Below are 22,301 nucleotides of genomic sequence, written 5' to 3' on the forward strand. Positions count from 1 at the left end.
CTAAGCTAAATAATATTGTTGCTTTCAAAACTGTTATAAACATAATCCCAATTTCAATTAGGAACCCTTCTAAATTTTGGTTTTCCAAAAAAAAAAAAAAAAAAAAATGAATACAACTAGGCAAGAACACGTACCGCCCGCTCCAAAACCTTCTTACAAACCCCCAACAAATTAAAAGCTCGATAACATAACCCCTCTCAAAAAATTTTAAGCTCTCGTGACAAGAACAAAAAACCTAAAATCTCTTTCCTTCTTCAACAATTCCTTTTCGCAGATTCTTGATTTTCTTGATTTCTTGATTCTTGGTTCACTTAATTAGAGATGTCAACCGATGATCTAGAAATTTGTGCCATGTGACACCACTAGACAAAATAGAAGCTGAACGCGATTCTTTTTCTTGCAATATATGTTCTCCATCGAAGTTTTTTTTATCATTATCATCATGATTTAGAAGAAGAAGATGAATCAGAGCTGTATGATCCTGTGACATAATCTAAGACAAGTTCTTAATCGAACGGGAGAGATTATTATTGCATGATCAAGAAACATCCATGTCAACTATACGTCAAATCCTCTTGACATGGACATCCCAATTCAGCCATTCATGATTGACCGGATTCTAGCCTTTGCTCGTCAAATGGCAGGCATTAAACTTTATTTAGGTCGAAAGGTTTTGCACATGAGGGTAGACATTGATGTTCCTCCCATTAACAATGGTTATGCTGATAATTTAATGCTCGTATCAAACTCATCAATGAAGCTTTAGAGATTATTCAGATTGAAAAAGAACAACGTTATGGGATTGTTTAGAGGAGATTTTGATTGGGTTAAAAGCGGTTCGGAACGGTGGAACAAGGAAAAATGTTTGGGGGACAAAAAAAATTTCAAAATTTAGAGGGGTGAAATTAAAAAAATTTCTTTAATTTCAATATGTTATCAGTAAAATGTAAAATTGTTTATATTTTATAAGGTAAACTTTAGGAAAATTTTAAAACTAGAGGGTATATTTTTCATAGTTTAACAATAGTTTAGTAATTGACTATTTATTGGTTAGGTTGTACGAGGATTATCTAATTAGTTAATTAGTTCAATAGGATTACGATGATTTGGCTGGTGAAAACGTAATGCTTTATTTTTTTGTGAGAGACCTAACGTAATGTTTTATTAACATCGAACAATAGTGTGCTTTCCTGATATACATGCATATATATACAGTTGAATTTAACAGGAAAAACCAAATTCTTTGCCATCAAGAAACTGGGGAAAAGGTGGAGAAAAAAAAAACATTGGATCATGTCTGCTTTGGAGCCACATTAAATTCTATGAAAACCAAGCCAAAAAAAAAATATATCTAGAAATTCCTATGGTCAATCAGTAATCACAAGTAAAACCAACAGCTTCCACCACTCAAACATACATGCCTGGTGGATCATATAAATTACAAGCTCATTAGGTTCTGAAGAAATTCAGCTAAAATCCAGCAAAGATCACCTTCAATGAGCGGCATGAGGCGTGGTACTTGTCTTCTTAAAATCAATCTTGTCAACTTTAACCTCTCCGTCAATGAGCTCATATACGTACACCACAACGCGGAGGCCATCGATGTCCATAAGAACAAAGCTAGGATTAACATCATAGGTAATGCTGCTGTAAGCACCCGTGGCAGATCCTGGGTTTATAACAACTCCTCCTTCATGCTTGTAAGCTGTGAATTGATGGGTATGACCTGTCACAAGTATGTCTACATCCAACTGTCTCTGGAGCATGGCTAGCGAGTCTAGATCACCCCATGGAATAACCTTTAAAGCATCAAACCCGAGTTAAAGCTGATAAGAAACAGATAAAATGTAACTAACTCGGCTAACAGTCAATTTGAAGAGCTAATCATTCGCAAGATCTTAGTTTACAATTTCTTTCAACATAAAATGTAACTAACTCTAATCTGATCTGCATTCAATTATAATGAACAAAGCAAAAACATTTATTTTTAGTTTGCCATGCATGTACACATTAAAAGCATTGGAGTCGAACTTGGGACCTCTTGTTTATCCAAAGCCTCACAAATTGCTTTATGATGTGTCATTATAGAAAAAAGGGACAATTCAAATATGGTTTTTATTAAAAGAAGTTCTATGATCCAATAAGGATTATAAATCAGGAACAACTATTGAAATGCTGAAAGGAAGGTGTGGAGGGAATTAACATTAAAAAAAGAAAAGAATGGCAATCTCTTCTATCTATATATTACTTTAATCTCACTTAATAAATTATTCATAAAGATAAATTATTAACCAACAAAAGAAGTTGTTAGTAGTAAAATGAACGTAAATCACATAAATCTTCTTGAAGAAGTTTGGTAAGAAACATATACATTATACATATAGCCCAGTTCATGTTGTACGTGGCAGATGTGAAACTTGAAAAAGAAAAACAAATTCATGTTATAGATAATTGATACATTTTTGTTATAGACAAACAAACAAACAAAAAAGAAATAGCAGGATCAACAATGAAGAATGATTATAAAAACATAGTGGCAAGATTGACTAATTAAAACACGAGATCAATTTAAAAATCTAATTAAAAAAGGAAAATAAAAGGACAAGGAAAAAATGGTTTCATTGTAGTGGAAAGAAAACGCCACTTTTATATAAAGAAAATGATTGCAATGAAAATGTTCCGCTCGACAAAGGAGAAAAAGGTGTTATAATTGTAGTGTCATACAGAAAGCCAGATATTTAGATTATCATGAGCAACCACTCTTAACCTCACAAGAGCTCTAGACTCAGCCAATGAATATGTAAGGATTTGTGGTTAAAGATGAAAAAAAGACAGAAATCCAACCTGATGCCCATGACACAGTCCCAATTTGAATTGACCAATAGTAAGAGTTTTGGTTTCTGGATATCGCATCTCTTCGTCATATTCACCTCGAGTAATATGCAAGTCGGGACATAGAGTCTTCAAATAGTCATGAACTTCCTGCACGCATTAGAAAATTCTTGAGTCAAAGCATTGCATTTTAATCAGTTAAACATAAGCTATCCTTAAATGACCACCATGGATTTGGTTTATCTCAAAAGATCATTTAATAAATGTAAACATAATCTTAGCATGGTTATCGGGTAGCATTCCTCTCCTTCCAAAACACATATATCATTAATGCTTGGCTCAACATGCAAATTTTAACACCAAAGATGGGACAACTACCAGCTGTGCAGCCTGGATAACCATTTAAATCAATATCCCTTATTAAATAAAAAATATGAGAAAAATAGTATATTGAATAAACAAAGAAATATTAAACCAAAATATTCAAATCTTAGAAAACCAAGAAAGTACATCAGCCAGGCATCACCAAAGTGTCAAACTGTAAGAAATGGTCAATTCAGATCGCATGTGAGGATAGATACCTGCTGTCTCCTGATTGATTGAACGTAGCTGCCTAAAAATTGCCTAATCTCAGAGATAGGAATATATATATGGATAACCACCCAGAAAATCATATTACTAGTAAGTTAAAACATCACGTAAACTAGCCATGAACCCTAAACCAGTTAAACAGAAAGACCTTGTGTCTGTCATATCTCTTGATCTGTTAAGGAGGGATTGGAAAAATAAGGCAGAATAATCATATATACAATAGATAGCACCTATGATCCATAGATGACAATGGGACTCTTTAACTGAACCAAACACAGGTTTCCGTTCAGCTGTTAGGCTGTGTCCCCTAATCTAAGTGCATTAACCCAATGAGTATCACTTTCATATGTTATGAGCACATTCATAGGATTCCATCTCTATTTTCTTTGCTGACACAACATGAGGGATAAGTTCGACTTCCAGATAACTATTGGGTTACAATTGACTGAAAATAACATAAAAGAGCAAAAGTAAAAGTACAGAATACAGATCTCAAAAAGTAACCAACCAAGAGAAACCAGATAATCCCACAACTAACATAGAATACAAGTTCAAACTTTGGAGAAAGTTATGGATATTTACACTCAGTTGGAGAGCAACATTAATAGTAGATCACAAAGCCCTTATACATAACATGAATGAGTGATACTGCCTAAAAAACTTAAAAGGAATAAGTTCAACTTCAGCGTCAATCATCAGATGCCAGAACCTCTGCTTAAATAACAAAAAAGTATCAATATGCTCGAGCACAAAAAAATTAGTTCCCATGGTGGGCTTTGGTTATCTAAAAGCCCTTGCTTGCAGATTACAAATTAAGCAAAGATTAACAAAGAGGTAAGGACAGTTCAAAATTCTGAGAGCGGTATAATAAGAAGATTTCAAGACATTCAAGTTGATGGACTGAAATGCTAAAAAAAAAATTGCCTCTATTAACTGCCTCTAACTGGGATGGTGAAAAAAAACAAAGAGATTCTCAAATTGAACTCCATAAGTTAAGAAGCAAAATATGGTGTCTTTTCATGTCAGAATAAGAATCCTTCTAAACAAAACAAAGCCCAAATCACAACACTTCCCTTCTCCCACAAATTTCCATATTGATTAAAAATAACCCAATAGAAAAACTTAACCCAAAAAGACATAAACACTGGAAACAAGGCAAACCCACTAACCAGTTAACCTCAAATAAAGACATACTTTGATACAAAGATTGCCTGTGCAAATGATGTGCTGGATCTTGCCAGGAACGAGCATTGACTTGAACTTGGCAGGCAGATCAGGTGCTCTATGGGGTATGTGTAAATCCCCTAGAGCTAACACCAACACCATATCCTCAGCTTCCAAAATCAAATCCCAGTTAAAATCTGGTCAAAACGAAGTTTTAAATTGATCAAATCATGAAAAGAAAAATTTTTCATCAAGTTCATAAAAACGCGAATTGAAAATACATAATATGAGGATCAATATAATATAATGACAGTAAGAGATTATACCTCCGAGATTTGATTAATTTATGCAAAAATTGAGGCTACGAGAGATTACAAACAAAGAGAAGCTGAGATCATAAATTTTTAGGCACCCTCTACAATCTGTCGATTTTGAATGGCAGGTGGAAATCGTTACGACGTCGTTTGACATAGATTTGTTTAAACAATTTAGCTAATTAACTATTTAGTCCCTGAATTTTTGTAGATATTGAGGATACTGCTGGAAACCCAGCGAATTTTTGTTTTGTGATTTAGTTTTGTTATTTAGTTCTTCTATTATTCAAAAAGTATATATATGTAATGAGTGAATTCTCGTGGGTGAAAATTTTCGTACCAAGATCTCAAATCAAAATTTTTGGATAGAGAGGAAGAGTCTCAACCACTCCATTTCAACTAACATCGGTAAAAAATTGAATAGTTTAGTGGAATTAAACATAAGACCAAAATAATATGTATTACAATTTAACAAACGATTATAACATTAGCTTGTAATATTTTCAAAAACAAAAAATATAAATTTGTAGCATTTAGTGGTTATATATAATTATTATATCTTATAATATTATATGCACAGAATTATCATGTGGTGGCGTGTTTCGAAATTCTGAAGGAAGGTGGCTTCTGGGTGTTGGCATGAACATAGGCTACTGTAATGCTTTTGAAGCTGAATTTTGGGGAGTATATCAGGGGCTGTCTCTTGCTTGGGGATGGGGTTGGCGCACCACTGAGCTTCAGATAGATCCTCAGGTTCTTGTGGATGTGCTTCCAAAAGCAATGGAATTCCTTCTTCAATATATATTTTGAAATATTTTCAATTTAGCATACTGAATTTTTAAAGAAGAAGATACTTGATTTAGCACAGCAGGTGCTTAATCGCAAGCCAAAATTTTTCTACGCCAATAATTGCAGTCAGTTTCATATATTTGCAACTAACTTGAGGTACAACAATGGTGCTATTCTGACTATGTAATGAAAAGTTTCTATGCCTATGGACTTTATCTAAAAGTAAAGTTGCCGTACAGCTTGCTCGTACAAACTACCAAAGAAAAAGAAATACCAGAACAAGAAGTAATCCTGCCCATCATCCCCTTCTTAATGAATTCGGATGCGGAGATTTCAGAAATGATGGCAATGGAGATTCTTTGTGTTCCATTTTTTCAGGCGAATTCGAATTTGTTGGCAGTGAATGTCCTCCGGCGTTCATACTTGTAGGGGAATTTATACATGTGGGAAATGAAAGCCCTCTAGGTGTCACATATCCAGGTGAAGGTAAGTTGTCTCTTAATGGAGTGCAAGAAGCAGGACTAGATATATTCAGTTGCTCTGATGGGGATGGGCTGGCTCCGGGTTTGGTAGTCGGCAGCTCTTCTAAAGTAGTTAAAACCTCGGACATTGGTGGCCGGAGTTTAGCTTCACTTATACAATGTAAAGCAAGAAGTGCAACCATGAAAGCTCCTCTGTGGGAGTACTGGCCCTCCAACTTGATATCCATAATTCGGAACAACTTGCGCCTATCACCCAAATAAGGCTTCGCCCACTCCACCAGATTCTGTTCTATCCCAACTTTTGTTTTGTCGAGGGCACGGCGTCCTGTCAGCAACTCCAGTAACACAACCCCGAAGCTATAGACATCACACTTAGTAGTTAGCCTACCTGCTTGCAAGCAGAGGCGTTTAATCACTATACCATTGCAAAGCGCATTCATGGATTCCAAGAAAACTGATGCTGAAAACTTGAAAGGATGGTAAAGAATATATATGACAGAACAGACAAACCAACCTGTAGCAATATATTCAGGAGCAGCATAGCCTTGAGTACCCAGAACCTGAGTCGAAACATGAGAATGATCACCGGTGGGGCCTGCTTTTGCCAAGCCAAAGTCTGAAAGTTTAGCATTGAATTCCTACATGTGTGAGAATGCAGGCTAAATTATTAAAATACAGGCATAATAGAAAAGGATTAGCTGTAGAACTAATATCATGAAATTGATCAAAAGAAGCTTATGTAAGACCCAGGTAGCACCATCTGCGTAATGTACTAAGGAATTGGTAGTGAAATGATATTTATTTTAGCCAACATACCGAATCTAATAGGATATTGGCTGCTTTAAAATCACGGTATATAATTTTCTGCTCAGAGTCATGCATGAAGGAGAGCCCTCGAGCAGCACCTATTGCAACTTTTATCCTTAAAGCCCAGGACAATGGTTGAGCCTCACCTGAAAATAACATAGTTTCATGTTTAGTACATCCATAAATTTGTTGCAGGGTTAGAACATGCCATATCAATTGTGTGCGAACTTGTTTATTCATTTCAGTGAGTGTTAATCAATTTCAAATGGGGATATAAAATATGAAACATGGAAAGAATGCCATTAAGTTTTACTTTTAAACAGATGATTCTCAAGGCTGCCTTTAGGCATATATTCATAGACTAAAAGCCGGTTTTTCCCATCTAGGCAGTATCCAACGAGTTTGACAAGATTGGGATGATGAAGTTGTCCGAGATAATTGACCTCAGACTGCAACCAACAGAAAACAATAAATAAATAGGCCTAGACAAATATTTAATGAATAAGAAGCACTTGCTGATAAAAACGAAAGCTAACCAGCCACTCCTTGTGACCCTGAAAACCATCTGGTTTAAGTTTCTTGACAGCAACCACCATCCCATGCCCAGACCTTGCAGCACCAAGTGTTTGTTCATTAATCCACCCCTTGTACACATCACCAAATCCACCTTCTCCAATGCAATTATCAGGATGGAAATTTACGGTGGCATTTCTAAGGCTGTTAAGCGTGAAGGCTTTCAAATTTAGGGATGACAATATGTCCTCTTCGGATCTTGGAGAGAGGTGTCTAATTATTTTCTCTTCGAAGTTAGCAAGAATTTTCGGACTTGGAAGAGCTGCATAATCTGTGTTCCCCCCATAAACACTTGTAAGTGTAACTGCTTAATAGAAAGAGTTCAGTAAGAGACTGAAAATAGTAAGTGCTAACTGAAGATAGATGCATGAAAGAATCAAGGCCAAAAAAGATTAAGCACATATGCTCATGTTCAACTGTTTAAAAGAAAAGCTTGTCAAAAGACCAGATCAAATTCTCCATATAATGATTGGCACCTTTAAGCAAAATCATTTTAGCCCAACACATATGACATGATGGAAAGAAAATGAAGTATGATTCTTCATTATTATCTAGTTATTTAACAATTTCTGCAAGAAAATCCAACTTCATAGATCAAATCACTAATCATTAGAAATTTTTTTGAAACGCTTTAAATGGTTGATTAATGAATTAATGATGAGTGGAAAGGCTCCATTAAGCTAGTATCCTCAGTCCTCAAGTTAAGATAACTTAGTATCCTATATAAGATTACCCACAGAAGTAGAACAGAGCTTACTCAAATATTTTAAATTTCATCCTATATAAAGTTAGCAAAAAAGCGCTATATGTGACTACTTACAACCAACATTAACAGTGTAATTCCATCAATGTAATACCTTAATAAACAAGTACAGGGAATCAAATCCATCAAAACTGGCAGGAATATTATCTTCTAACAATGAATAGATAAGAAATTTAATGGCCTCAGTATATCCTCGTGATGAAGATTCATGTCGAAGGAGCCACAAGAATAAACAACGCATCCAAATAAATGCTGATTTATGGTATACTGTCAATGATAATCAACAGTTTCTCATCCTTCATGATACATAACCATAACATTGAAAACTTCTTAGTACCATTAGTACTATACTCGAACAAGAAAGGCAGAGGCTATATTAGTAAAACTTTTGGTTCTAAACCCAAAAGAGACCAAGCAAAAATGACTAAATTGCAATTATCAGATTTAATAAAATCCTTAAAAAGTCCAATCAAACAAAAAGGAGAATTGCCGAAACAGCCCCATTGCGTTAAAATGCAACTGAAGAAGAATCCATTAGCGTGCAAACCAAGTTCCTAACCCCAAACAAAAGGATGAATCGCCAAAAAATGCAAAGAAATTTAGTTTCATGTTACCAGAAAAGGAAAAACAAGAAAACCAATGACAAAGAAATGTTACCAGAAGGGGACTTCTGATAGGTCAAGGCGTTCTCCACTTTATTCCTACGCAAACCACAACAATTCCCCATAGAAAGTTCGAAACTTTTTTTTTTTTTTGTCCCTGTCTCCAAAGCTAATAAAAGAAAGAAACAAAAAGAACCCAAATGCGGGTTTTGAATGTATAGATTATAAAGAAATGAGAAAGAAAGGTATGTTAGGTTTACATTATAGGCCCTGCTTCTTCTTGTTCTTCTTCGCAGTGGAGCGGGAGAAGAACACCAAGACAAAGAAAACGATGTGGTTTGATACAATTTAGGAAACAGAGACGGTTTTAGTTGGAGAACTGTACACATACAAACAATATAACAAACGTGTCGACCAGTCCCAATCTAGCGGGAACTATCGATACTGTTCAAGTGTTCAATATCAAAAAATTAACTTTCACCGAATCAATATCCATCTATAGACTATAACATGGAATGTTAAAATTTTGGTTTATTCTATTTTCTATTTTTATAATTTTTAAATTTAATATTTATTTTTCATATTTTAGTTCAACGGATTTTTAAATTTAAATATTGATATTTATTGTTTCATAATCTATTTCAAGAAACTTGTGAGAGTTAATTTATTGTTCCATACTTCCACATTAATTTTATTTTTACTTTCAGAATGAAATTATAAATAAAAAACTTTTTAAACTAGCAACATAATTCAATAACAATAATCACAATTAGTAAAAAATTAAAACAAAGAGAAAGTGTCACTAATTTTATTTAATATTCTACTTTTCCTTTTATTTCTTTTTCTTATATTTCCATTCAACATTTTTTAATTTAAAAATTAATATTTAGTGATACTTATTATCACTCTTAAAATTTTAATAGTATCTACATATCTATTATATTTATGTATATAGAAGAACAACTAAATTATATTTTGTTATTAAATAATTAAAACAATAAATAATATTTTACTATATATTAATCATATTAAATTGCTTTTAATTGTTTGTATCTCTCTAACTCTCTCAACATGAAGAAGTAAATTGTCTAGCTAAAATTCTTATTTGAGCTCCTAAAAGAAAATTGAAATGTTCACTAAAATTCATTAAATTGAAAATGTTCACTAAAATTGTCTTCGCAGGCAGAGCTGTTTAAGCATGATTGCTAGAAGAATGGGCTTGGGCCTTTTTATTTTAATTGCTTTTTTCAGAGAGATCATCTTAATTGTATATATTTCGAAGAGCTTTTTTTTTTTTTTTTTTTTTTTTTTTGTTTTCTAATACTATCTCAGACTCTTTTGGATATAAAATTAAGAATTTGCCTACATCCAACGATGAAAAAGAACATGAGGGCTGAAGGAAACCACTGCCTTCCGACTTCAAAAATATTTATTAATGGCCGAAAAAGATAATGCAAATCGTTTGCACTCAACAACTTTAAAAGATTAGTTTGAACATCTAGTGAAAATTCAAAAAATTAAAAATTTATTCTCTCCCTAAACGTCTAAACATCTAAAATAAGATTTATAATTCTCTTTTCTAACACTCAAAAACATAGTATATCAAATATATTTGATTAGGTTTAGAATGAATTCAATAATTCTCTCTAATCGTAAAAGCTTTAGATTAATTAGCTAATCAAATATATAAAAATATATATATTCTTAAATTCAATAATATGATGCTTATTAAAATTTATGTCTCACGAAACAAAATTTATGTTGATTTGGTGGTTGACATATATAAATAGTCAAGTGAATATTTATATATGTGTATAATGATAAGCAAAATTCTTAAAATGAAGGATAATATATATTATATGTAAAAACACCATCTTTTACATTATAAAACAGACATGATGCTCTCCCTCTCTATATATATAGAGACAAAGGTATAGTGGAGGACAAAGTCAATGCAACTTATCTCCTTGCAGCTTTTGTGGTTGTTTCTGAGTGCATGAGGCAGAAACACCCATACTCCCAATAAAGAAGAAAAGATATATGTATATATAGAACCTATATATATATGAACCCATACCCCAGCAAAAATGGAGAGACGAGGAGTACATCCCTCTGTACTTTTCTCCATGTATAATATAAGTTCTTAATGGACTTTTATTCTTTTTTTGAAACTATGTAAGTTCACTATACTTCAGTGGGGAGCAACAGTGACAGTGAAACGTTGGTTAGTGATTTGGGTTTCAGAATTCAGATCACCTCTGAAATTACACAAGATACTCCAATATATATTTGCCTAACAAAGATAAATTTTAATTCAGTGTACAGTTTTCTTTTTTTGCCATATTCCAAGAGAAAAGAATTTAAATTTCTAGTTCATTCTCTCGCAAAGCAAGGTATATTGCTAATCTTGCTGTGCTTGTCTCTTCTGTTTTAAGTTCTAGATTCATTGATTCTTGAAGCTTGCTTTGGTCATTCTCTCATCTTCTGTACCATATGCCCCTTTACAGCTGCTTCATTTTTAGGATTGGGAGTTGTGTTTGTTTCAGTTCTTCTCTAGTTAATTGTTCCTCACTCTCTCAGGTTATTTCTGTTACCATACTGTTTCTCATTTTACTGTTCCATCCTTTTTCTTTAATTAACTTATAAAAAGAAAAAAAAAAAAAAAAAAGCTAATTCTCAAGCTTAACCCTACATATGCAACAATTTATTTGCATGTAATCGGATAATTGAACATTCTTTAAATAATAAGATTATGCAGTTTTTAATTGTCCAATTATGCTTATTTCTCAAAAAAATATTTAAAAATCAATTTAATTAGGTCCTGTACTTCAGTATTTGCCCTAAATTAGATATAGTGAGAAGGGATGGAATCACAAATGATTAAATCACAATCAACATTTTTTTTTTCTTTTAAATCATGTTGGTCTTACATAAAATAGCATCTCAAAAGAGTATGTTTGTGTGTATATATAAAATCCCTCCCTCCCATCCTTTCAATCCTAATTGTAGTAGATCCAATCCATAAGTTAGAAATTGGCAAGTTCATATGTCAGCAAAAATGGAACCCTTTTATTATATATTCCTTAGCCTGACAAAGCTTGCAAAAAAAAAGGGGATTTTCCTAATCATGAAGAAAAAGCACTACTACATGTTCATGACCATCATCATAAGTATAGTACTGCTAATGATGATAAAAACGTAGAAATTGATTAAGGTAGAGAAATAGAAAGAAATTAATTAAGAAAGATAAGTTCTATTACATAAGTACTGAAAATTAACTAGCAATTATTAATTAATTAATCATTAAGCTTTATTATTGCATTAGTAAATTCCTAATTATGGCAGCTTGAGCAGTGTCAGTAGTTGCCAATAACTCAGATAGCCTCTCACTAAGATCATCGACTTCTCTGTGCAAGTTTCTGATGTAGTTGCATGTCTCCTGCAACACCTTGGCTGCTGAAACCTGTAAATGATCATCAATTCAATAACAAACAAGTTCTTATTTAGACACTTCTCAAACACAAAAATTACTTTGGACAAAATTATTCACAATATATTTGCATCTTGGTTATGGTTTTTCTTGGGTGTAATGTAAGAGGAGAGTCTGATGGTTCGGATATAACTTTTCTTGAATAAGTTGAGTTTTTTTATAGATTTAAAATAATAAAATAAATTCATTTTGCCGATTAAAAAAAAAAAAGTTTGCATCTTCAATTTTTTTTTTTTTTTTTTATGGTTAATTTAGCTTTAGGACCAAATTCACAACCTTACGATTTGGGAGATAATATTTTTTACTAATGCCAAGAAAATAATCTCTAAAATAATCTTCACTTAATTTAACAAGGTTTGAACCTGACACCTCTCCGCAGAGGCATCAAATCTTTTCTCATGGATTGTCCCATTGGGGACAACTCCTTGAAACTTGAGGATAACAAAATTGCACCTCCTGCTTTCTGAACACATCTTACTTTTTCCATTTCTGAGTTCTAAGTTTCTTTTTGGTCCTTATTGATAGACAAACGGAGAAAGATTCTTTCAATAGATTGAGTGAGAAGTTACTTAACAAAATGTAACTAAACAAAAATCCACTTTCTTTAATTACTTTGTTAAGGCTATAAATAATATATGTCGCCGTATTTAGAGATCCAAACGAAAACCTAATATATAATAAAGAAGAGGAAAAGAAATAGAAAATGGGTATTACCTTGTCAGAACGCCTATTGCCAATCTCAGGAAGAAGCTGTTGCAACTTAGTAACAAGATCAAGAATCTGATCATCTGTAATTCTTGAACTTCCTGATGATGTTCTTGATCTTGATCTTCGGCTAGACATCTTCTTCGTATAAATATATAATAATAATAATAATAATAATAATAATAATAATAATAATAATAATAATAATAATACAACTATGGATTGATCGATATGTATGTATATCAAGAAAAGAAAGTGAAAAAGGAAGGGTTAATTAAAAAGAGAGACACGTTATTATGGAAGAAGTGATGATTAGTGGGTTTGAAGAAGAGGAAAGAGTAGCAGTGGAGAAAAGAGATAGTTGCATGGGAAAAAGAAGTGGGCGAAGAGCGTATTTAAATAGGGTTTTTGGAGAGACAGAGACAGTTTGTGTGAAAGAAAGAGATTTCTAGAGATACGCCATACTGTCTGTCTCTGTTTGTAAGCAGGAGAGGGTTTGATCGCATCAAACTCACTCTTCCTTTCTTTCTTCTTTCGATAGAGAGAGAGAGAGAGAGAGAGAGAGAAGGTGTGTGTTTGCTTGGTTTTGAGCTAGCAAGTGTGTGTCAGTCTCTACACGCAATACCATGTTAGTTTATTATCTGCAATTAAACGTTATTAATGATATAATTATAATTATTTGATGTTGGCGTTAATGTTAATCAACATGCTGGTAATGGCACGTCACACTTAGCAGGAATTATCAAGTTCTAATCCTTTCGATTAGTTTTCACTAATTTAATGAGTCAAATAAAAAATTATCATATTGTGTAACCACATTTTTCCTATTTTGTATGTTAGTTTTGATGGAAAATGATAGAATCACATAAAATATAATGTAATTAAATAACTTTCATATAAAAATAAATTAAAATAATTTTGATTATCTTATATTAGGTTATATTACTGCAAACCAATCGTTTGACAGTTTGAAAAACTACAAAATCAATTGTATTTTTAAGTAAATTTTATCTATAATATGAGGAGTCATTACTGTTGAAGAGCTTTAACTAAATATCAAACTAAGTATCATGCAAATAAAAAGAAAAAAATATAATAGCAAATAAACATAACCACAATCTATTTTATACATATATAATGTGAAGGATAAGATTTTAATTGCTGAAGCCAGAAAAACAGAATTAACTGAGTTACTTTTATTATTTATTTACTTTTTTTAAGAAAAATTCAAAAATCACAATTACAAGGTAACCAAAAACAAAATTTTCAATTAGTGGAAGTGATGTATTTTATAAGTAACAGCCAAATGAGAGGCACTTGAGATCATTACAAGGGCGATAGCAGTTGTTGACTGGTCAAAGGCCAAAAGCAAAATAAACAACACACCATGTTCTTGTTCCGAGCAGGATGCACACTACCGCACGTGCTATCTCGGACGTCCAACCGTTACACCGACCCGGTTCCGCGGCAAAGATCCATTTCTTTTTTATAATTATAATATTCTTCTCTCCTTTTTATATTTTTTATACATATAAATAAATATTCTTAGTGAGCACTTTCCCCTTTTTGTTACCAATATATATGCTATATTAAGATTGCACTGAGGTCATTGGCGGTTAAAGTGAAGGTTTTTTTTTTTTTCCTATGAGTTCCGTGGTCAGGATAATATTTAGTTAAAATTCTCTAAATATGCCGAATTTTATATTTTATACTCTAATCTTATAATTAAAAATTTATATTTAATTACAATCATTATAATATAAAAAAATTGAAATTATCTTATTTAATTAAGATGACATTATTTTGCATATAATAACAGTTTTTTGTGTTCTTGAAATTAAAAGAAATATCAAAAAAACAAGAAAATATTTAGTTCCTTATTAGCTCCATTTGTGATTTAATTTATTAGTACAGCAGTAGGTCTACTAGACCAGAGCAGGTCACCATATTTACTATCCTACCATAGTACCATGCTTAGTCAATTACATGAGATCCAATAAGATTTGAAGAGTGCCATCAAATTCGGTGGAATGAATATTATTATGGGTATCCTTTCAGAAAAATTTGGAAAAATAATGTAATTAATAACAATGAAATGAAAGATATATATATATATATATATATATATATATATATATATATATATATATATATATATATATATATATATATATATTGTTGGGTTATCCCACATCGATTGTGGAAGGGGCTGATGATCAAGTTATAAGTGTGAGAGAAAATCTCACCTCCTGAGCTAGCTTTTAGGATTGAAAAGGCTAAGATCATCTATCATATATATATATATATATATATATAAATAGGAATCTTGCTGCTGGAATAAGTTTAGATTGGCAGCAACATATTCTATTAAGAAATATACCAGTTTAATTATATATATATATATAGATGTCTGCTGCATTAAAACAGGCTTTTAAGGAAACACGTGATAGTTTCCTCACTCATTTAATGAAAACCCTAGTCATAATGATTCCTTAATTTTGTTTTCATGAAAGGTCCTAAGCAAGATTTTTTCATAAACACGCGGTAGCTGCTTTTGATCCATCCATTGGTTGAAAACCTGACAGAAGAGATCGATATGCAAATAATATAATTATCGTAAATATTACTAATTTAATTAATTAGTTAATTACAAGTATTTTCCTTTTTGCAAAGAATTACAGGGAGTCATTCAAGATTCTAGTTTTATATACATTTTACTAATAATGTATATAGTTTGAATAATATCAAGAAATTAAATTATTCATAATTTAAGACTTCAGGTGGAATTGTTTCCATTTTCCACCACCTTCTGTTGGCAGCTAGCTAAGTTTTCATGTACTATACATTTTGGGATAAAACTTTAATTACTTAATTAATGGTGTCTTTTGATTCATTAGAGGCAAATTACATAATTATAATAGTAATTAGTGTAGATCTGTTTTTAAGTTAGCCATGCAAAATTCTTAAAACTCTCCGCTTTGATTCATTACAAGCAGTGCCTGTATTACTTAAAGAAAAAAAATAATCTTGATTTGAGAGACCTCTTAAACCACAATTAGCAACTGGGTAAGTTTTAATTCTTGAAAACATCAATACTGATTAAAAATAATAATAATAATTAAGTTCATCCATATATATACGTAAACGTATGCATGATGCAAGAACAAGATTAGCAAAATTAATTTATATATTTTAAATATTAATTAGCAAACAAAAAACAAGAAGATCGATTCTCATCAGAAATTTATTTATTTATTTTATATATAAAAAAATATTAATCAGAGATGGAGAGGAGCAGCGTGCATCTCGGGGCACATGATCTTTGGATCCAATGGACAGCGAATACTGTACTCAAAGTCACGAGGAACTCTTATTTCTTTAATTTTTTTTTCCAAATCCAGTGGGCTTTTTTTATTTTTTTATTTTTCTTTTTATCTCTCTCTGTATATATAGGGATTGAAGGAGATTAATTAGAAGATGATCAATGATCATTTATTTATTTTTTTTATTTTTTTATTTTGAGACTCCAAGAAAGATATATATAATCATCTTCTTAGCATATCCTCTATCTTGTGTTTTTCTTTTTCTTATATATGTTAATTTCTATACATTATTTATTTAATACTTAAGTGTCTGAGTTGTTGTTATAAATGTTTTAACCATCGGATAAAATTAATTAAATATAATTAATTATTATAAATAGATAGATAATTGATATTACAATATGATTTTTATTTATTTTCCTTATGCATGCATCCATATTTCATTTTTGGTGTTGAAAAGAGTGAGTTTGAAAAACTACTCCTTCACATGGTGATTAATTAGTAATTTTTAGGCAAGACAGAAGACCAAGAACTATTGTTCTTAGGATAAGATACTACTTAATTAGGTTTTGATCCATATACTTAGCTTTCATATTAATTATTTATGCTTGAATATTTAATTAATGTAGTAATATTTTTATACATGGAGCTAGAAGTCCTAGCTAGCTCTTATATATATATATATATATATATATATCGGTTTGGCCGTTGAAGAAGTTAAAAGGAACTTGAAAAGCAAGTGTTACGAAAAGCAGTGCACGTGTAGGACATAGAAGTAGCATCTTCTCTTCCTTCCATGCATGGAGGGAAGGGAAAAGATCCACGTTAATTAATTATATTTAATTAGCACAGATTTGGGATTAAAAAAATTCAAATTTATTTGCCTTAGACAATTTGACATGATTCCATCGATGATCCATCAAAATGCATAAACTAAGGGGAAATGTTCAGACTATTTCGAATTGTATATTGACATTTATTTTGATTTTTTTTTTCATTAAAATACATTTTTTCACATGCAGTTGATACATTTAAAAATATAATTTTTATATTCAAATGGAAATAATATTCAGATAAAAATTATTTTAACGATGACAATGACGATTTTAATTCCACCAAAAGAAAAAGAAATTTATTACAAGTTGAATACAAGTTGCAGGATTTTTTTTTTTTTTTTTTTTTTCACTAGATATTGCAAATTGGCAACAGCCAACAGGCAGTAAAATGCGACTAGTGGTGGTCCTGACTTTGGTATTCAGTGGAAGTCTCCAAACTTTGTAACTAACAATTGGAATGACTCACTTATGGAAACATTCAATTTTCTTTTCTCCCTCGTGTACGAAACAAAAGAGGAAGAGCATCAAGAAAGGTCCTTATTTTCACCACCGTAAAATTTATTTATGCTGACATTTACGAGGTGTTCGCGTATGCAACGACTCATCGTTGGGTGAGCAGAAGACAAATCTTGGTGTCTACCGCAACTCTCACGCACTGCCAACGTGGCTCATGAAACGACGTCCGTTTTTATGTGCGCTGTTTAATTCTCGATACGCACGATCAGAAAGGGCAAAAGGAAAAGGAAAGTTTAATGGGCTCACATAATTGAAATTGGGCTTCTTTTAGTGTAATGAAGACCACAACTTGTTGATAACTTTAGAACTGGAGTTGAAGTAGGCAAACAGGCCTTGTTGATTTAAACAGTGGCCAGGCATTTGAAACCATCCTCATGAGCCAATTCAAGAATCCAAAGCATAGGCCCAAAAATGTTCAGTTCAAGTGTATGATTTAGCAAGCTGGGGATGGTAATAATCAAATAGGTTAATTAGGATTTTGTTTTTAATTAGCGCCAGTAGAATCAATGTAAAGTGTATATTATCTCATTTTGTCTGTTCCTATTAGGGAATTTAATAGGAAAAAAAAAAAAAGATTAGCAAAGTAATTAATGGCATGATGACATGGATACCCAAAATTCTCTAGAGGCTTATATATGCAGGCTGCTCCAACACATAATTGGAATCACTTTTCTCTCTCACTTTAAAAAAGTACAGAAAGGAACTTTTGAATCCAAATTCCATTTGAGCATATGAATTATATATCATTCTATATTTCATAAGAAAAAAAAATCAAATAAGATAATATAACTCTTTACCTAGTTTTCTTTTATCCATGCTTTTATTTTTTTTTTACAATTCATTTATCTATATTTAATATCAAGTCGACGTCAATTAAAGAATTTATACCAAAAATGGTAGCTTTGATGGTAAACAACTTATAGATGGGTTGGTTGAGATTCGTTTTGTGAAAAGCACAATTTTACTCTTTATTGTTAAAGACATTCGATGGGGAGCTAGGACAGTTATTTTAGAGAAGCCAAACGAAATTTTTTAAAACTTTTAGGGGGATTAAATATAATTTTTCTATATTTTAAATGGTTAAAATGTAATTTTTATAATAAAACTTTTTAAAAACTTTTTTTTTTTTTTTTACTTAGAAGACTATTTTCTCGTCCATAACTAAAAGCTGTGAAAATATGCATACATTAAACATATATAGAAAAATGGGAAAATGTCATTTTCAAGATATTAAAACGATAATTGGCATTTTGAATTTTAAGTTATTGAAAGATTTTTTTTTTTTTTTTTTTTTTTTTTTTTTTTTTTGTGAAAAATTGAATAGTTGATTGACTGAAATCCAATAGTATTAGTGGTGTTGGCTTGTCAAACTTTATATATGAAAATGAAACTCAATCATCTAAAGCCTCCATCATGCATGTGCCAAATGTGGATAAAAAAAAAAAAAAAAAAAAACATTCTACCATCCCAAAAATTTCCAACATCTATCATATTTTTAAAATTAAAAACACTACATAGTTTTCTATATTTGTAATAATAAATTTTAGAGTTTTTGATTTTCTTTTATGTAAAATGTTAATTTAATATGTAGTCAGTATAACTTGTGGAATAATAATTTTTATATTTTTTTAACTATTTAATAAATATTTAATAATCTAATTTTTATAATTGTTTTTATAAATTGAAATATTTAATAAATCAGAGTAAAAATTAAAAATATTATAAATTTATTGTAAAAAGTAAATAAACCATATGTGAATAAACTTATTTATTTCTATTTTACAGGTTTATTCATATGCAAACTAATAACTAACTATTAATTTTAAGAAAAATTGTCACAATTTGTTACCTCTACTATGCTTTTCTTTCCTTTTTTTACTTTTTCTAAATTATAGGTAATTTTATTTTTTCTATATAGAGTTAATTTTTTTATTCTCTAATATATATTATTATTAATAATATGAATAGAGAAATTTCATTTATTCTTATCCGATATAAAAATAACATACGATATTACACACGCACAGTCGTTAGAATCAAGACTTGGTACTATGTCACTACGGACGATCCACGCGACCGTAAGTATAGACGGCTAAATCACCACATTGGCCAGCCACTAACGATGATTTTGTATTCAAGCCATCAACATCAAGTATGTAGATATTAGTCGGCAAGAAATTTTATGGGTCGTGGCTTCTCACTTGAAGAAAATGATATTTGCTAAACCCAGCAAATCCTTAATTTTAATTTTTATTATATTTATATATCTGAAAGTGATGGAAAAAGACTACAAAAATTGACATTTATACTTAATTCAATATTTCATGTAAAAAATAAAAAAAGATAATTAATAAAATATATTTTTTTCACCTAGTTGAAACTTAAAATCGCTGTTGTTAAGAAGAATTTATTTAAATATATTCCGGTGGTCTGAGTGTAAAAATATATTTTCAAATAAGAAAATGCTGTAATAATGCATATGTGAAATAAATTCGGCATGTTCACGTGCATTATCATTTGGCTTTTAGTTCGATCTATGAACATTATAAGGAGTTACACCTATATATTTTGCTTTTTTATTCCGGAATTATATTTTAATCGGTTTTTTATAATCCAGTGTTTAGTTATAAAATGTTAATTTTTTATTATTTATTGAGAGACTCAATAGGCAGAAAATCTCAATTTGGTACCGCTCTCGCGGCTCACACCGAAACAGTACTTTATCCCTAGATGTACAGTCAACTGCTGCGCCTCAACGCATTTCGGAGAGAACCGGCTAGCTCTGGGTTCGAGTGGCATTTCACTCCTAATCACAACTCATCCGCTGATTCTTCAACATCAGTCGGTTCGGACCTCCACTTAGTTTCACCCAAGCTTCATCCTGGTCATGGATAGATCATCCAGGTTCGGGTCTATAAGCAGTGACAATTGCCCTATAAAGACTCGCTTTCACTACGGCTCCGGTGGGTTCCCTTAACCAAGCCACTGCCTATGAGTCGCCGGCTCAATATTTTGGTATTAACCATCCCAACAGGGCAAAGCTGAAAGTTAAAATTTGATAGTTGAAAACGCCAAAGCTGAGGGCTATAGATAAGTTAATTGAAGTCCTTTCTTGCCTTTTTGGGTTCAAACAGTATATGCATCTGGGCTCTTCATGTTAGACCTTTTGTATCGTATTATTATTAGTTATGGAGATAAAAGCTTCATAGCAGATCCACACTTCTTTTTTTCTTTTCTTTTTTTTTTTGAACTTAATACAGGAAATTTTTAAGTATCATCCACTAATTTTGTATTTTATTTTTTTAGTTTATATTCAATCAACTAGCATTTTATATACAAAAGATCAAATGAGCTGGAATAACATTGTGTATTGTGAACTACACATCAGAAATAATTCTCCTCTTTGAATTACATTATATAGTTATATTATATCTTTCATACATCTTATTTATTTCATTTTTTTATAATTCAAAATTTAATTGTTAGTCCCACCATCCAAAAATATAAATTTTTTTACGGTGATTAAAAAAAATTAATTTCTTTAAATTATAAAATTTCATCAATTTAATTAAATTATCATTTGGTTTACATTATTTTTTTGAAATGGTTTAATTTATATTATTAATAACTAATGTGCTTAATAAATATATATATATATATATACAAGGATAATATTTAAAAAAATTCATTAATTAGTCTATAATATTTAAAATAAACTTATATTTATAGACAAAAAAAAATATTAATAATGACTTATATTCATGTAGAAAAGAAATAGATTGAAGGATAGAAATATATTCCAGTTGACAAAAAAAAAATGGAAAATATTAGATTATAATAAGGCATCTGATCCACTTTCACATCCCATAGAATCTTGGTAGATGTGTCTTAAAAATGATTGCATACAGAGAATAGCTTTGTCCCTATAAAATTGAAGTCCTGAAAAGGAGTCTATTTAGGCTTTTCTCGGAGCACTCTCCATTAATTCTCCAACCCTATTCTACCATTCCTGCCCTTTGCCCATTTTAGCTATCTATCACAATCCTTTAATAATGGCACGTATATATTCAATTTTAACTTTTTATATACAGATATAAAATACAGATATATTTATTTTTATATTTTTAATTTAATTTTTTGGTTATAATCGAAAGGAAAAAAAAAAAAAAAAAAAAGTGTATCAAATGAGAGGCACGTATTATTCTATATTCTGAATAAGTAATTAGTTAAAAGCTCGAAAGCCATACACGTTTTCTTCAAGTATAATATTAATTATACCCAAAAGGAATGCACGTGAGTTTGTCTTAACTCCAATCTTCTCCATTAAAGAAGAGATGATGAAATGGTGTGTGTCTGTAAGTACAGATGGCAATGGTTTTTCTTACCAGTAGTTGTCAAATGGCACTGTTTCAGAAGCAGAAGAGCAATCTTTTTGCCTGTCAACTACACCTTCTTTATAGCCATTTGGTGCTTGTAAGTAAGAGATTGCCCTTTGGTTCTTAATTACCTCTTCT

At 31.1% G+C, this 22,301-nt stretch overlaps 3 protein-coding genes and 1 pseudogene across 4 annotated transcripts; 1 reads left to right on the top strand and 3 right to left on the bottom strand.

The window, feature by feature from the left end:
* Positions 1-321: 321 nt before the first annotated feature.
* LOC149492970 (uncharacterized) lies at positions 322-1,078 on the top strand (annotated as a pseudogene).
* A 142-nt stretch (positions 1,079-1,220) lies between these two features.
* LOC149492971 (vacuolar protein sorting-associated protein 29) lies at positions 1,221-5,071 on the bottom strand. Its single transcript, XM_089726900.1, has 4 exons — positions 4,914-5,071; positions 4,618-4,784; positions 2,845-2,982; positions 1,221-1,799 (listed from the first exon to the last, which is right to left on the bottom strand). Exons 2-4 carry the CDS (start codon positions 4,747-4,749, stop codon positions 1,494-1,496), a joined length of 576 nt encoding a protein of 191 aa, XP_089583026.1. The 5' UTR covers positions 4,750-4,784; positions 4,914-5,071; the 3' UTR covers positions 1,221-1,493.
* Positions 5,072-5,782: 711 nt separating this feature from the next.
* Positions 5,783-9,314, bottom strand: LOC149492972 (putative serine/threonine-protein kinase PBL18). Of its 2 annotated transcripts, none has more exons than XM_089726899.1 (6): positions 8,973-9,314; positions 7,516-7,823; positions 7,293-7,428; positions 6,989-7,125; positions 6,687-6,810; positions 5,783-6,560 (listed from the first exon to the last, which is right to left on the bottom strand). In XM_089726899.1, the coding sequence occupies exons 1-6, from the start codon at positions 9,304-9,306 to the stop codon at positions 5,989-5,991; spliced, it is 1,611 nt and encodes a 536-aa protein (XP_089583025.1). In that variant the 5' UTR covers positions 9,307-9,314; the 3' UTR covers positions 5,783-5,988. The 2 variants fall into 2 exon arrangements, with proteins under 2 accessions (XP_089583025.1, XP_089583024.1); XM_089726898.1 differs by having other exon boundaries at positions 7,516-7,856; positions 8,973-9,313.
* A 2,818-nt stretch (positions 9,315-12,132) lies between these two features.
* Positions 12,133-13,705, bottom strand: LOC149492973 (transcription factor PRE3-like). Its single transcript, XM_089715511.1, has 2 exons — positions 13,122-13,705; positions 12,133-12,380 (listed from the first exon to the last, which is right to left on the bottom strand). The coding sequence occupies exons 1-2, from the start codon at positions 13,248-13,250 to the stop codon at positions 12,231-12,233; spliced, it is 279 nt and encodes a 92-aa protein (XP_089571637.1). The 5' UTR covers positions 13,251-13,705; the 3' UTR covers positions 12,133-12,230.
* Positions 13,706-22,301: the final 8,596 nt, after the last annotated feature.

The sequence above is a fragment of the Jatropha curcas genome, chromosome 10 (genome assembly GCF_041381405.1).
Source record: "Jatropha curcas cultivar XTBG-Jc1 chromosome 10, XTBG_Jcur_1.0, whole genome shotgun sequence".
NCBI classification, from domain to species: domain Eukaryota; kingdom Viridiplantae; phylum Streptophyta; class Magnoliopsida; order Malpighiales; family Euphorbiaceae; genus Jatropha; species Jatropha curcas.